Here is a 12,564-nt window from a genome sequence, read left to right as displayed (position 1 = left end):
AGAGTGGGCTGTGTGTGTGTGTGTGTGTGTGTGTGTGTGTGTGTGTGTATGGGGGGGGGGGGAGAGAGAGAGAGAGAGAGAGAGAGAGAGAGAGAGAGAGAGCATTCATGTACGTTTTTGTGTGTGTGTGTTTGTACATGTGCCTGCACGTGTGCTGTATGTGATGCACAAGTGTGGTTCAGCCCTAGGCGAGCAAAGCTGTTCTTCAATAGGAGAGGAAAATCAAAAGGTGAAAAGGACGAAGAATTCCCCCAGTGGTGGCATTGGTGCCACCAGCTCTAAAGAGCTTCAGTCCCACACTCCTCCCAAGTAGACTGGACGTTGAGTAAGGACATCAACACCATGTAACCTCTAAAGCTGTGGCGACCAATTCAGTGTGTGTTGCTCTTCACTGTGTTTAAGAAGCCCATTTTTTCTCTTGTGCTTTCAAATGTGATTTCTTTGCCTTTCCTAAGTCATCCTTTTGCAAATCACCACTACTTGTTTAACAGAACCAGCAAGAACAGGATGTTTCTGCAGCTGCTCAACACTGGAGGCTGTGGCCAGGTCACTAGAGGCAAAAAAAAGGGTCAAAGGAGCACATGGGCCCATTCTAGATACAGGGCAAGGCAGCGGCACTGGAGACACATAGGAATCTGTAATCTGAAAGAGTAGAATTGGCTTCATAATGTAGGAGACTCTGTGAAGAAGGAACATGTGGGACCTCTGTGGAAGGTCATGAAGAATGTCAAGATGGAGGCAGTATAGCACTATGCATGAGGTCATGATGATTGCAGAGCCCAGTCTAACACACAGGCCACAGACCTGGAAACCCAGCCCTGAAGCTAATGCCTTCCTTCGTCAGCATTCCCTTCAAATCTGAAGCAGCTGTCTAAGGCCTGCACTTGGTTTCTTCATCATAAAGCCATTAACCACCTTCTGCTAGTAATACAGGAATTATATTTCTTGTGTGTGTGTGTGTGTGTGTGTGTGTGTATGTGTATGTATGCAGGTCCATGCATCTGTGGGTGTGCAAAGGATAACTTTTGGCTGCCCTGCCTACCTTATTATTTTTGTTTGATTGATGTTTATCTTGATTTTTTTTTTTTTTTGAGCAGGGTCTCTTACTGGCCTGGAACTCGTGAAGTAGGATATGCTGGCTAGCCAGTGCATCCCCATGATCTGCCTGTCTCCACCTCCCCAGTTCTGAGAGTACATTTAAGTTCCGCCATACCTGGTGTTTCAGATGGACTGTGAGAACGGAACTCAGGTCCTCATGCTTGCAAGGAAAGCACACTGCTGAGTGCATGAGCCCTGGGGAATACATTTCACAGTAAAGGTTTGACAGGGCTGTGAGGGTGAAGATTAGTGGGAGAGTGCTTACCTAGCACGTGTCAGGCCCTGGGTTGGAATCACAGCCCCATGAGAATAACAACAACAACAACAACAACAACTAAAAGGCAAAGCAAAGTTTTGACAGCCATAGCTGAGCATGGCCTTGAATGTACGATCTTCTTGTCTCCATTCCCAATGGCTGGAATCACTGGCATGTGACACCACTGTCAGCTTACATAGTATCTACAGTTTAATTATTTAAATTTCAAGTATGCCTGGGCAATATATATATATATATATATATATATATATATATATATATATATGTCTGGTAGCCATAGAAGCCAGAATCTAGAAGGGGGTATCAGAGTCTGGTACCCACAGAAGCCAGAATCTAGAAGGGGGTGTCAGATCCCCTGAGACTGGAGTTACAGATAGTTCTGAGTCAACATGAGGCTTGATGAGACTTAAACCTCGTTTTCTGGAAGAACAACCGGTGTTCTTAACTGCTGAGCCATCTCTCCAGCCCAAGTTCTTATATTTTAAAGTGTGCTATTTTTGTTTTTGTTTTGGGGTGCTGAGGACTAAACCCAGGGTTTTGTGCATGCTATGTATACACCCTAGTGATGAGCTACCACTGAGCCCTCTACCGAAGCCTTACGTGCATTAAGTCAAAGGCTTTATTGAGATAGGATATAGCTCTATTCCTAGCTAGTCTACAAAGACAGCCTGAAGACCTTAGAATGCTAGGAAAATGTAGCATTTAAATGCGTCCATTTCTAAGATAGCTCCATTGAATCTCAACCACATCACTGGGTTTTGCTGTGTGATCTTGGCCTAGTAGATTATTCAATTTCTCTACAACGCCTTTATCTACAATGTAAGGGACATAAATGGGCCTCTAAAGAGGTCTTGTGGGATACTGCAGGGAGAGCTCCCAAGAGAAAGTAGACACTCAGAAAATGCTGGCTCTCCCTGCTGCCCTTATTGTTATTATATCATTATGATCTTTGTATATATTTATAAATTATACACTGTGTATCTATGTATTATTATATGACACATATTTATCATATAATTATATCATATTATTATTAATGCTGCCATGCTCCCAGTCATTATTATTCTTCAGCCTGGGCCCTACCTGCCTCTCAACATTTCCTGCCACTGTCTTGCCTCCTATGCAGGTAGGTCCCTTGCCAAACCAAACGACTCATTGCTCTGGGCAAGACTCAAAGCTTCTGCACTTTTGTGCCGGTTCCCCTGGCTATTTAGAGGCTGAATAACCACTTGGAGGGGATGTTGTAGAGGCAAACTCAAGCTGCAGAATGAAGCAGGCACAGAAACTCAATCAGATCGATAGAGAGGGCAGGGCAATTAGCAGGGCTGCACACGCGCTGGGGCTTCTTGGTTCTGTCTGTGCTTGCCGGTTTTCCTCCAGCTGATTTCTCTCACGCTGGCAGGGGGAGCCCTTTGTTCCATCCTTCCTGGAGCCACAACGTAGAGCTGCTGTGGGTAAGAATAGCGGAAAACGCTGGAGAAAGATCCCTTTCAGTGAGCCCCGTGACAGGAGTGGGCCGCAAGGGAAGGACATAGATTTCAAGCTGGTTGTTTGATTCAGGGAAAATTGCTAAAACTCTATGAGCCTCGGTTTCTTTTCTAGTAAAACGAGGAAGTCCGTACCCGCTGCGAAGGATGAGAACTGAGTCCTACTCTAAAAGGCTTCCGGGAGCTACAAAATCGACCTAGGAGGAGATTTTGAAGATACTTTTCTCCTTTGTCTTTTCTTCTTGTTACCAAGGGACCCCGGGCTGTGCAAGGGGATTTATATTCTCATGGGCACAAGGGAGGCAGGGGTTAGCTGTAAGGGAGAGTTTAAAGGAAAGGTGGCAATTGTAGGAAGCCCAGGGGTGTGTGGGCTGCAGGCAGGTGGGGCTGATGGTAGGAAGCCCTGAACCAGACAAAAGGAGTGGGGTTTGAACAAGCAAATAGCTGAGGGCCTCGCTGCCTTCCCTGTTGTAAGGCTCCTCCTCTTTTTCCCCTCGGACTAGCGCTCCGCCCCAAACTACATAAATTCAGAACGGCAGGACTCATTTCCATGAGTTCAGACTTCAATGGCGGTTTCTCCATCACTGGAAATACACACAGTTTTGGCCCAGGCCCACACTGGAAAGCAAAAGGAAACAAAGCGTCTGCTCACGCTGCTTCCTGGTTCTGTGGGGGCATGTCCTTGGACAGGGGCCACCTTGTTGGTACTTGTCTCACAGGGTGCCATGGCTCTTTGCTTGCCTTTCCCTGGAGGGCCCTGAGGTTAGAATGCACCGTGCAGCTGAAGTGACCAGTGCCTTTGAAAGCAATCTTTTTTTTTTTTTTTTTTGCCTCACCGTGTCTTCGTCACTTTAATTGGAATTGAAAACTCCCACCCCAGTGGTTATTGTGCCCAGCATATGCTAATCTACTTATAAATGTTTCCTTCCCTGAAGCAGCAATTATCCCTGACATCTGGAAGTTAATACTAAGTAGATTCAACTGTCTGAGATATAAACATGGCTACTGGAGTTTTCGGTTCGGGAACTGAATTCAAGTACCGAGGACGCAACCCAAGCAGTGCGAGCCTGGTTTATTGAGCAAATACTATCTTCTAGGACTCAAGGACCACTCTGCTTTACAACCCAGGCTAGCCTCACACTCACTGTGGAGGACCTGCAATCCCTGATCTCCTTTCCTCTACCTCCCAAATGCTGAGAATTCAGGCATGTCATTCCATGCCTGGTTTATATCATGCTAGAGACCGAACCTAGAGCTTGGCGCATGCTAAGCAGGTGCTCTGCCAACTGAGTTACGTCTCCAGAATTGGACTTATTTTTATTTTGCTATAGAACAACAACATATCTCATTTTTATTGGTAATTTGTTAGAGAAGTAATATAGTCATGTATTAGTTATGTGGAAATCTACAATGAAATATATAAATGTCTCTTTATAAGAAAAGTAATCGCAAATCCCCTGAGGTTTTTGTTAATGGCAAACACTAAAACGTTTATTATTTTCTTTTCTTCTCAACTTTCCATTTTAAAAAAGAACAGGATAAAGTGATTGCCATTGTAAAGCTTGGTCCCAAGAACTTGGTCTTCCCACAACTCTAACCGCTAGTTATTGACATTTGTCAGCTTCACAGAGGAGTTCAGAAAAGAATGACTGACAGGAGGAGTCCACCACTTTTAAGACCATTCCTTTCGTTTGCCTTTCATTTTCTCGGTAGCACCCGTCCCTTTCGATGTTTCTGTCCGGTGGGCCAGCCAAGTCCATTACGGTGAACTCTGTTCCCACAGCCCGTTTCTTCCCTCTCTATCCACCCACCTGCTCTTTCTCCCCCAACAGCTACAAACAACAGCTGCCTGCTAGCCTGTTACCAAAGTAGGAAACTCCAGATGTTTACGGACTCCACTCTCCCATCTCTTCTGGCGAGATGACTTCTGTAACCTTTCCTAAGGCAAAGGAGGCAGAAAGAGTTGGGCTGTTGCATTCCTTTGTCGACGTGGAGAGGAAAGGAGAAATTCTGACAACAGCTGAGGGAGGGGAAATGGAATCAAACACCCCACAGAACTGGTGCCTGGGGTAACTGCAGCTGCTAGCAGAAGAGGCCAGGAATGCACCCTGCAAGATCTTTTCTGGGTTTCAACAATGCAGTGGGCTCCCTGCACGTGAACGTGGGGCAGGAGAGGCTGTGTTACCAGAGAGGTGACATCTGATGCATGCTCAAACAGGTCCAGGGCCCCCATTCGAAGGGCAGGAAGGCAGCCACCCAGCAGCGCTTTATTAACTGGGAAACCAGAGGGGTCACCTTCCCCTGCCTACCCCCATCTTCTTCCTCCCCAGTAAAAGGGAAGTGGATAAAGAAATGGAGAAGTCCAAGCTGCAGGAGCAGAGGCAGTTTAGGCTCCCTTATAACCCTTGACTCATTCCCAGAGAGGCAAAACCTCTATCATAAAAATGCTTAGCAAAGGGCTTCTGGAAATACCCCCACCCCAGGGCACAGAAAAGGAGAAGGAATATTTTGTAGTTTTCTGTGTCTCAGAAAGAATCCCAACAATGCCTTTTTATAACCTGTCACCCACCTCTTGGAGACCCAAGCCTGTACTGTAATTACTTTTTAGTAGCAAGCAGGTCCCTGGTACTCACCGACTCCGGTGCCATTTTGAAACCCACACCTCTCTACCTGTCTCATCCACACGAATTGCCGAAACCTTCCCCCTCAAAACCGAGTTCGGGCTTCTCTTTCAGTCTTCAGATAGCAGGAGCGAGTGGAATTGTCGTCTCTGAAATCCTTGGTTCTCATTAGCAATCACTTCTAATTAATGCAAGTAAGAAAAAAGAAATCAACTTCCTTATTGTCGCTCAATAGCAGAAGTTGAATTTGAGTTAATTTTTGAGGAGACTGTGTATTCTATAAAACTCCCAATTACCTTACCATGAGCAAATATTAGTTATCTGACTTGAGTGCTCACGAAAATTATCGCATACGATACAGATGCTTCAGTGCTGAAACTTTTCTTTAAAAAAAAAATTACTCAAGGATCCTTTATCGCCCTCTCAAATCAAGGGGGAAGACAACCAAGGAAGACAAAGAGGGCCGGGTGGGGTGAGTGCGGTCCACTGGTCTAAAAGCTGAGTCACGGCAATCAGACCCCAGCAGCCCTTGTATGAGGGACACCGCACCCTATCTTGGGGGATGTTGGCTGCAGACAAAGCCAGTTTCGAAGTAAAGGAATGCCTGTCTCCTTAGGTGCCACCCAGGCACCTTAGTTATCGTGAATTTAACCTTCAGAACAGATTTGGGCGGCTGTTGAAAAAGTTCGTTATAATAAAATACACGTCAAGGGTGGGGGGGGCATTTTGAAGACGTTTGTTCCTTTTCTAGTTCCGCCATCAATGTGGGTCTAGGGCCCTGGTGGATGGGGAGGGGGAGGGAGGGTCCGACAGGCCTCCAAACGCCTTTCCGGAGACGCGGCGCGAAGGAGTTAAGCGGGACTGCCAGTGACATCACCTCATTTGCATAGGAGCGCGCATAAAGCGGCGCGTGCTGCGCCCCTCCCGACAATCGGCAGCGGCCTCTGAGCTGATCGGACTCTCTTTGTTCGCGCTCCTCGTTCGGGTGAGCCCCAGGGCCCCTTCCTCCTTCTGTCCTCCGCTTCCCTGCTTGCCCAGTGCAGGCGCTTGTCCCTCCCTCAAAGCGAATCCAAGGGGTACTACTCCCAGGCCAGGTTGTTTTGGGGAATTTTGGGGGGGGGGGTGCTAAACTCTTCCAGATGCTGAGTAATGGGAAAGGGGAACTTGATGAATTTTTAAAAATTACAAAACCGGGCATTTTGCTGCGCAGTTTGGAGGGGGATTGTTTTCTCTCCTCGACCCTCACCCCCTAAAGTACTTTTCCTGGTCTCGGAGGCTGTAATTAATCAGAAATAGATCCTTTGTTCTAATGCTCTGTAGTCTCCTGAACGCCTGATGGCTTCGAGGGCTGTTATCTGGCAGGCTTAACCCACCCGAGCTGTAACTTGAAAATTGGGAAGTCCTTGCAGAGAAATGTGTGCAAAGAGGGTCGAAGAGCCCTGCATGCAGATCAGGATGCAATTGCGAGAAGTGGGGAAGGCAGCTTTGTGTACCGGGGCTGCATTGTTGGGCTAGAGCGCGGAGAGGAAGCGAGTAGGGCGGTGGTCGGCGGCTGCTCGCGTCAGCTCGCGCCTTTGTGAGGAGGAGAAAGCTGGGCCGCCTGGCATCTTTTGGGGGAGCGAGCCCATCTAGAAACTGTAGGTGCATTTTGCGACCTTGACTCTATTTTAAGAGTTTTTATTCGACTTTCCCCCACTAAAGCTGGAAGTAGCTTCATTCTAACCCGATTTTAATATTTCAACATTGCAGTTAACATCCCGCAATGATGAATTTCATTTATACGGAAATACCTTTGAGAGCCACCTTCGCTCTTTGATTTTTCACATTGGGAACAGTAAGGGAGAAGATTTTTTTTTTTCCCCTGTAGAAAGAGCTGAAGGTCTTTAGCCAGGAATGGAAGAGGAAAGGAAGGGAGGAAGTAGGATTTCAAGCTGGAACCTCTGGTCGGGGTAGGAGAAGGTGCTTTCGGAGCTGGGAGAGGCGAGGGCGGGTGGCTCTTTCTTAGCCTTGGTCTTGGCTTTTTACCTGCAGCTCCTTCCAGCAACCATGTCTGACAAACCCGATATGGCTGAGATCGAGAAATTCGATAAGTCGAAATTGAAGAAGACAGAAACGCAAGAGAAAAATCCTCTGCCTTCAAAAGAAAGTAAGCTGTTCGCCCCCACCCATCTTCAGAACGGGCTGGGCGGGAGCGGAGCGGGCGGGTAGGAAGAAGGGAGGGGCAGCGGAGAGGATGGGGGGGGGTGCGGGGGAGGAGCCGACAGTTTGATGATGATGAATATGGCCTGCAAAGGTTAATTAAAAACTGTTTTGCAGCCAACAAACGCTGGGCTTTAGTGATTTAATAAGGGAATATTTCATAGGCATATGATGCAAATACACTTATCGAATAACTGTACTTCTGTTTAATGACTTCCTCATCGTAGCAACCTATGTAACCTAGAATTTGTATAACATGAAAAGAGATTTCTAAATGAAAATATCGTGTTTCTGTAGAGTGCGCTAAGCCTCCATCTTTTTTTTTTTTTCTTCAGCGATTGAACAGGAGAAGCAAGCTGGCGAATCGTAATGAGACTGAGCGCCGCCAATCTGCACTGTACATTCCACAAGCATTGCCTTCTTATTTTACTTCCTTTAGCTGTTTAACTTTGAAAGATGCAAAGAGGTTGGATCAAGTTTAAATGACTGTGCTGCCCCTTTCACATCAGAATCAGAACTACTGACCAGGAAGGCCTCCCCTGCCTCTCCCACCCATCTGGCTGGCTGGCAGGGAGGGAAAAGAACTTGCATGTTGGCGAAGGAAAAAGTTGGGTGGGAGGCGGTGAAATATAGAGGAAAATTCAAGATGGTCCAAGGTGTCCTACAGGATGTAAAATGCAGTTTAATCAGAGTGCCATTTTTTTGTTCAAATGATTTTAATTATTGGAATGCACAATTTTTTTAATATGCAAATAAAAAGTTTTAAAACCTGACTGGCGGGTCTGTTTGGTGTCTGGAGGGATTAGTTGAATGGGTGCTACAACCTTTGCAAAAGTGCCTGCCTCTTGGTCACTGGGACATAGATTGTGACAAACACGAACAGCCCTGACATCATCGCACTGGGGTATGGATAATGTCTATAGCAAAAGATGGGGAGGTCATCTTAAGGTGATTGTGAGTTCCTCGCGGGTTACATGAAAGATTTAAGGAAAATACCTGCATTTGGAGCAGCTTCCATTGTTGGAAGAAGGGAGCTGGGAAACTTAATGGGTTTTAATAAGTCTACATTTAATTTATTGCACATCACTCAAAGGCTGGTGCTTCAACACACTGGCTTTAGGTATCAAAATGAACTTGATCGACTACCTAGTATCCAACAAGTTCAGTTTAGGGCAATCCTCTGAGGTAAAACTAAAGACCACATTTTAGTATGTGCTTTAGAAAGGAATTCTTAATTTGTCCTCATCTAATGGCTGGCTTGAAATCGAAGTTCAGTATTTAAAAACAGCTTTAGAAAAGGAAATACACGTATCATTAAAGAGTGATTTGAACGTGGTGAAATCCTAAAACGGAATGTTGGGGTTTGGAAGACAAATTGAGGACAGGGGAAATCCATGCCAAGTTTGAAAGCAGCAGATAACCATCAGCTGACCTGCAGGTCTTTTCTGGAGTCTTCCCTAATCTTCCATCATCTGAGCTACATATTTTCATTGGTGGGTACAAGCAAAGCCCTTGTTTCGGCTGGGCCGCAACATGTAGCAAGAGGAAGAAAAAATGAGCTATTCTCTAAAGGTAAAATGAATGTGCTTGGAGCTGCTCGGTGGATCGCTCTGTTCTTTATGAAGGGTACATGTTCGTTAAGTGACATACGGCAATATTTAAGATCAGCAGCTCCCCCAGTATCTCAGCGAGGATAAAATATCCAGGGCAAATGTGCACGGTGAACTTTTCCCCTAAAACTGGCTCATGAAAACACCGGTTTGCGGTGGGGGCAGGGAGGGGCTATTGTGCATTACTAAACCCAGTTGATTTCCTTTGCTCAACACTTCCTTTGAGAAATGCACATGAAACCACGGACCTGTGGTTTAGACAATCGAGGAGAGCATCAGTGAACAGACCTCTATCTGCCTGTCTGGGGTAGGATGGCTGGACATGTCAGGCCACAGGTCGTTCCTCCTATAGAGAGACAGAAGGAGCCAGCACAAAGGTTCTGGGTGGGGGAATCCTCTACACTTGACATTTCTTTACTGACCTACAAGGCCGGGTATAGGCTCAATGAAAATGTCCAAACCATAAAGAGAAACCAGACCCATGCAAGTTTTTGTTGTGTGCATTTTCTGAACAATGCAAGATGAACGGTTGGGTTTTGTTTTGTTTTGTTTTTTTAATTCTCATGGTTCCAGAGTCCTTCAGAAAGGTCAGTGACAGAAGAGATGTCCATTCTGTCCCAGAAAGACCAAGACAAAATATAGTGGGTAGAATTAGACAAAAGGTCGAATTAAAAATCTAGGGCTGGGGATATAGCTAAATTGGTAAGTGATTGCCTAGCATGCATGAAACATGGGGTTTGATTCCTTAGAACTGTAAAAAAACCTGGCATGGTGGGTGGAGGCAAGAAGATCAGAAGTTCAAGTCTCCCTCAGTTACATAGGAGGTTTGAGGCCACACTGAGATACAAGGGACCCTATCTCAAAAGAATAAAAATGAAGAAATTTAGAAATGACTGAATGCTGGCTCCTTGATGGGGAAAATGGGTGTCAAGTCAGAAATGTCTGCTCATATCACACAATATTGGAATTAAAAGTAAAATGCTGCATAGGGATAGACGAGGGTACTCGATTGCTGTTCTGTTGTGATAGTGGTAGCGTCTGTGGCTTTTTGCTGCTATTTATTACTGCTATTATTATTTCTAAACCCTTTCTTTGATGGAGTATTCTGTATTCTTCTGAAGAGAAACTCTTTCCGAAGGACTGGAGGTACTTAAGAATTAGTATAGGAATTTATGCTTTTGCTATCTGAACACTTTGGGTTGCCAGTATTTTCAGAGATGTGGAAGGAGACACTAAGTTTATTATTAATATGAGAGAGAGAGAGAGAGAGAGAGAGAGAGAGAGAGAGAGAGAGAACATTTCAGCCTGAGACCCTTGCTCCTGCATCTTTAATTGGACTCCTCCCAGAAGGAATGAGGAGCTTATGTAAATGCAGGCACCTTGGACCTAACCATTTCGGCTGAGAATCCCAGAATTTGGGAGGATAAGAGATAAGGATCAATGTAAGTTTCAGGCCAGTTTGGGCAATATAGCAAAACCTCTGTCTGTAAAATAAAAGAATAAAATAAAAAAAAACAGTCAGAGTTTTGCAGTTCTGTAAACTTTGAATAAATCAAGATGAGCAAAACAGAGCTGGAGAAAATAAGAGGCTCACAGAACGACCCCTGAATTGGAGGCATTTTCAGACCTCACTAAATTCCCAACTATTTTAGCTATGTCGATTCCAGTCTTCTAGCGAATGGACTTTTAAAGTTAGTTTTCAGAAGAACGACACGCTTCTGCAGTGTGTGTAAAAGGACTGAGCAAGCGCGGAAGTAGAAGGCATGTGGGCAGACAGTCTCACGTGCTCAGAGCCTCTCAGCTTTACCAGGCTTCTTCCAGCCCTCAGAGTCACAGCTCGGTTTTGTTGCCTATACATGCATATGAAGAATCTGTTTATTTCCCCCAGAGAAGCATAAGTCCTCAAGACGCAAAAAGAAGTTTGTTCCTTTTTTTTTTTAAAAAATATTTCCAAAAGTATGAGTGCTAGTCGTGCTTACTAGAAAGAACATTGCGTTTTGGAAACCGTGTTACAGCCAAAAATAAATAAATAAATAAATAAATAAATAAATTTGAAAAAGACTGTGTGTCTTTCTTAGCTCAAACACATACATTTAAACCATTTTTTCAGTAATATAGAGAGCACCAAATGCTTCGTTTTCCATAGTAACCTTCATGGGCCTAGCATGAAAATAAGAAAAACAAAGCACCTTTTTTTTTTACCTTCACCCCACCATGCTCACTTTTATATTAAGTTTTTAAAAATTATTTGTAGATGACATTGTAATCTAAGAGAAAGAAACAAACCATTTGAGGACTCATCTATATTTTATTTGCGTAGTAAAAAAGGGCACAATTGCCAACTTAAGACAGAGACCTGCATTCATAAGTTTATAATTCCGTTGGGTGCTTGTATAGTCTTTTCTTTCTCTAGGCCCATTATCTGGGCATGGATATCTTCAATCCTGTGAACAGAGCTGTGCATGCTACTTTTATTGAGTGTGTATTGTGTTGTCTTCCATGCCTAAATATTTTGCATTAGAGCATTATTGTTCAGTTTGAGCTTCGCCCCTTAATCGATGGAGACTTCATGTAATGTGCTTGCTTGGGAGTACTTTTGAACATGAGACTAGTAATCTGGACAACACTATTATATGTATGTATGTGTGCTGTTTTATGAAAAGGGAAAACATCAAGTTTAATTTGAAGAAAATAATCAGAAACTAAATTACCCTGAAAGAAAGAAAGAAAGAAAGAGAGAGAGAGAGAGAGAGAGAGAGAGAAAGGAAGGAAGGAAGGAAGGAAGGAAGGAAGGAAGGAAGGAAGAGAGAAAGAGAGAGAGAAAGAAAGAGAAAGGAAGGAAGGAAGAAAGAAAGAAAGAAAGAGAGAGAGAAAGAAAGAGAAAGGAAGGAAGGAAGGAAGGAAAGAAAGAAAGAAAGAAAGAAAGAAAGAAAGAAAGAAAGAAAGAAAGAAAACCACCCTGGAAATCACGCTTATTAGATCGCTGGAGAAAAATAACAATGACATTTAGCTTAAGAAATTCTATATTTCTTACAAATCAACTCCTTTCAGAGTGGAAGAAACCTAAGGTCATTTTAAATATCAAAATATATGTAGGCTCCTCTCACTGAATATCATGTACATTTACAGAGATAGTTGTACAAAATTTGTTCCTTTTGTTTCCCACCCTCTCTCTACCATAGGATGAATTATTTATGTCAACTCTAAATCCTTTAAGTTGCCAGACAAACAGCATTGGAAGAGTCCATTTTGTCTATTCATACGTCTCCTCA

The 12,564-nt window shown here is 44.3% G+C and overlaps 1 protein-coding gene across 1 annotated transcript; it reads left to right on the top strand.

Annotated features, from left to right (window-relative positions):
- Positions 1-6,391: 6,391 nt before the first annotated feature.
- On the top strand, positions 6,392-8,455 carry Tmsb4x (thymosin beta 4 X-linked). Its single transcript, XM_038316582.1, has 3 exons — positions 6,392-6,468; positions 7,515-7,629; positions 8,018-8,455. Exons 2-3 carry the CDS (start codon positions 7,530-7,532, stop codon positions 8,050-8,052), a joined length of 135 nt encoding a protein of 44 aa, XP_038172510.1. The 5' UTR covers positions 6,392-6,468; positions 7,515-7,529; the 3' UTR covers positions 8,053-8,455.
- Positions 8,456-12,564: the final 4,109 nt, after the last annotated feature.

Source organism: Arvicola amphibius, chromosome X (assembly GCF_903992535.2).
Source record: "Arvicola amphibius chromosome X, mArvAmp1.2, whole genome shotgun sequence".
NCBI classification, from domain to species: Eukaryota; Metazoa; Chordata; class Mammalia; order Rodentia; family Cricetidae; genus Arvicola; species Arvicola amphibius.
Note: the sequence above shows the minus strand (reverse complement) of the source record. Positions and strands in the feature narration are given on the sequence as shown.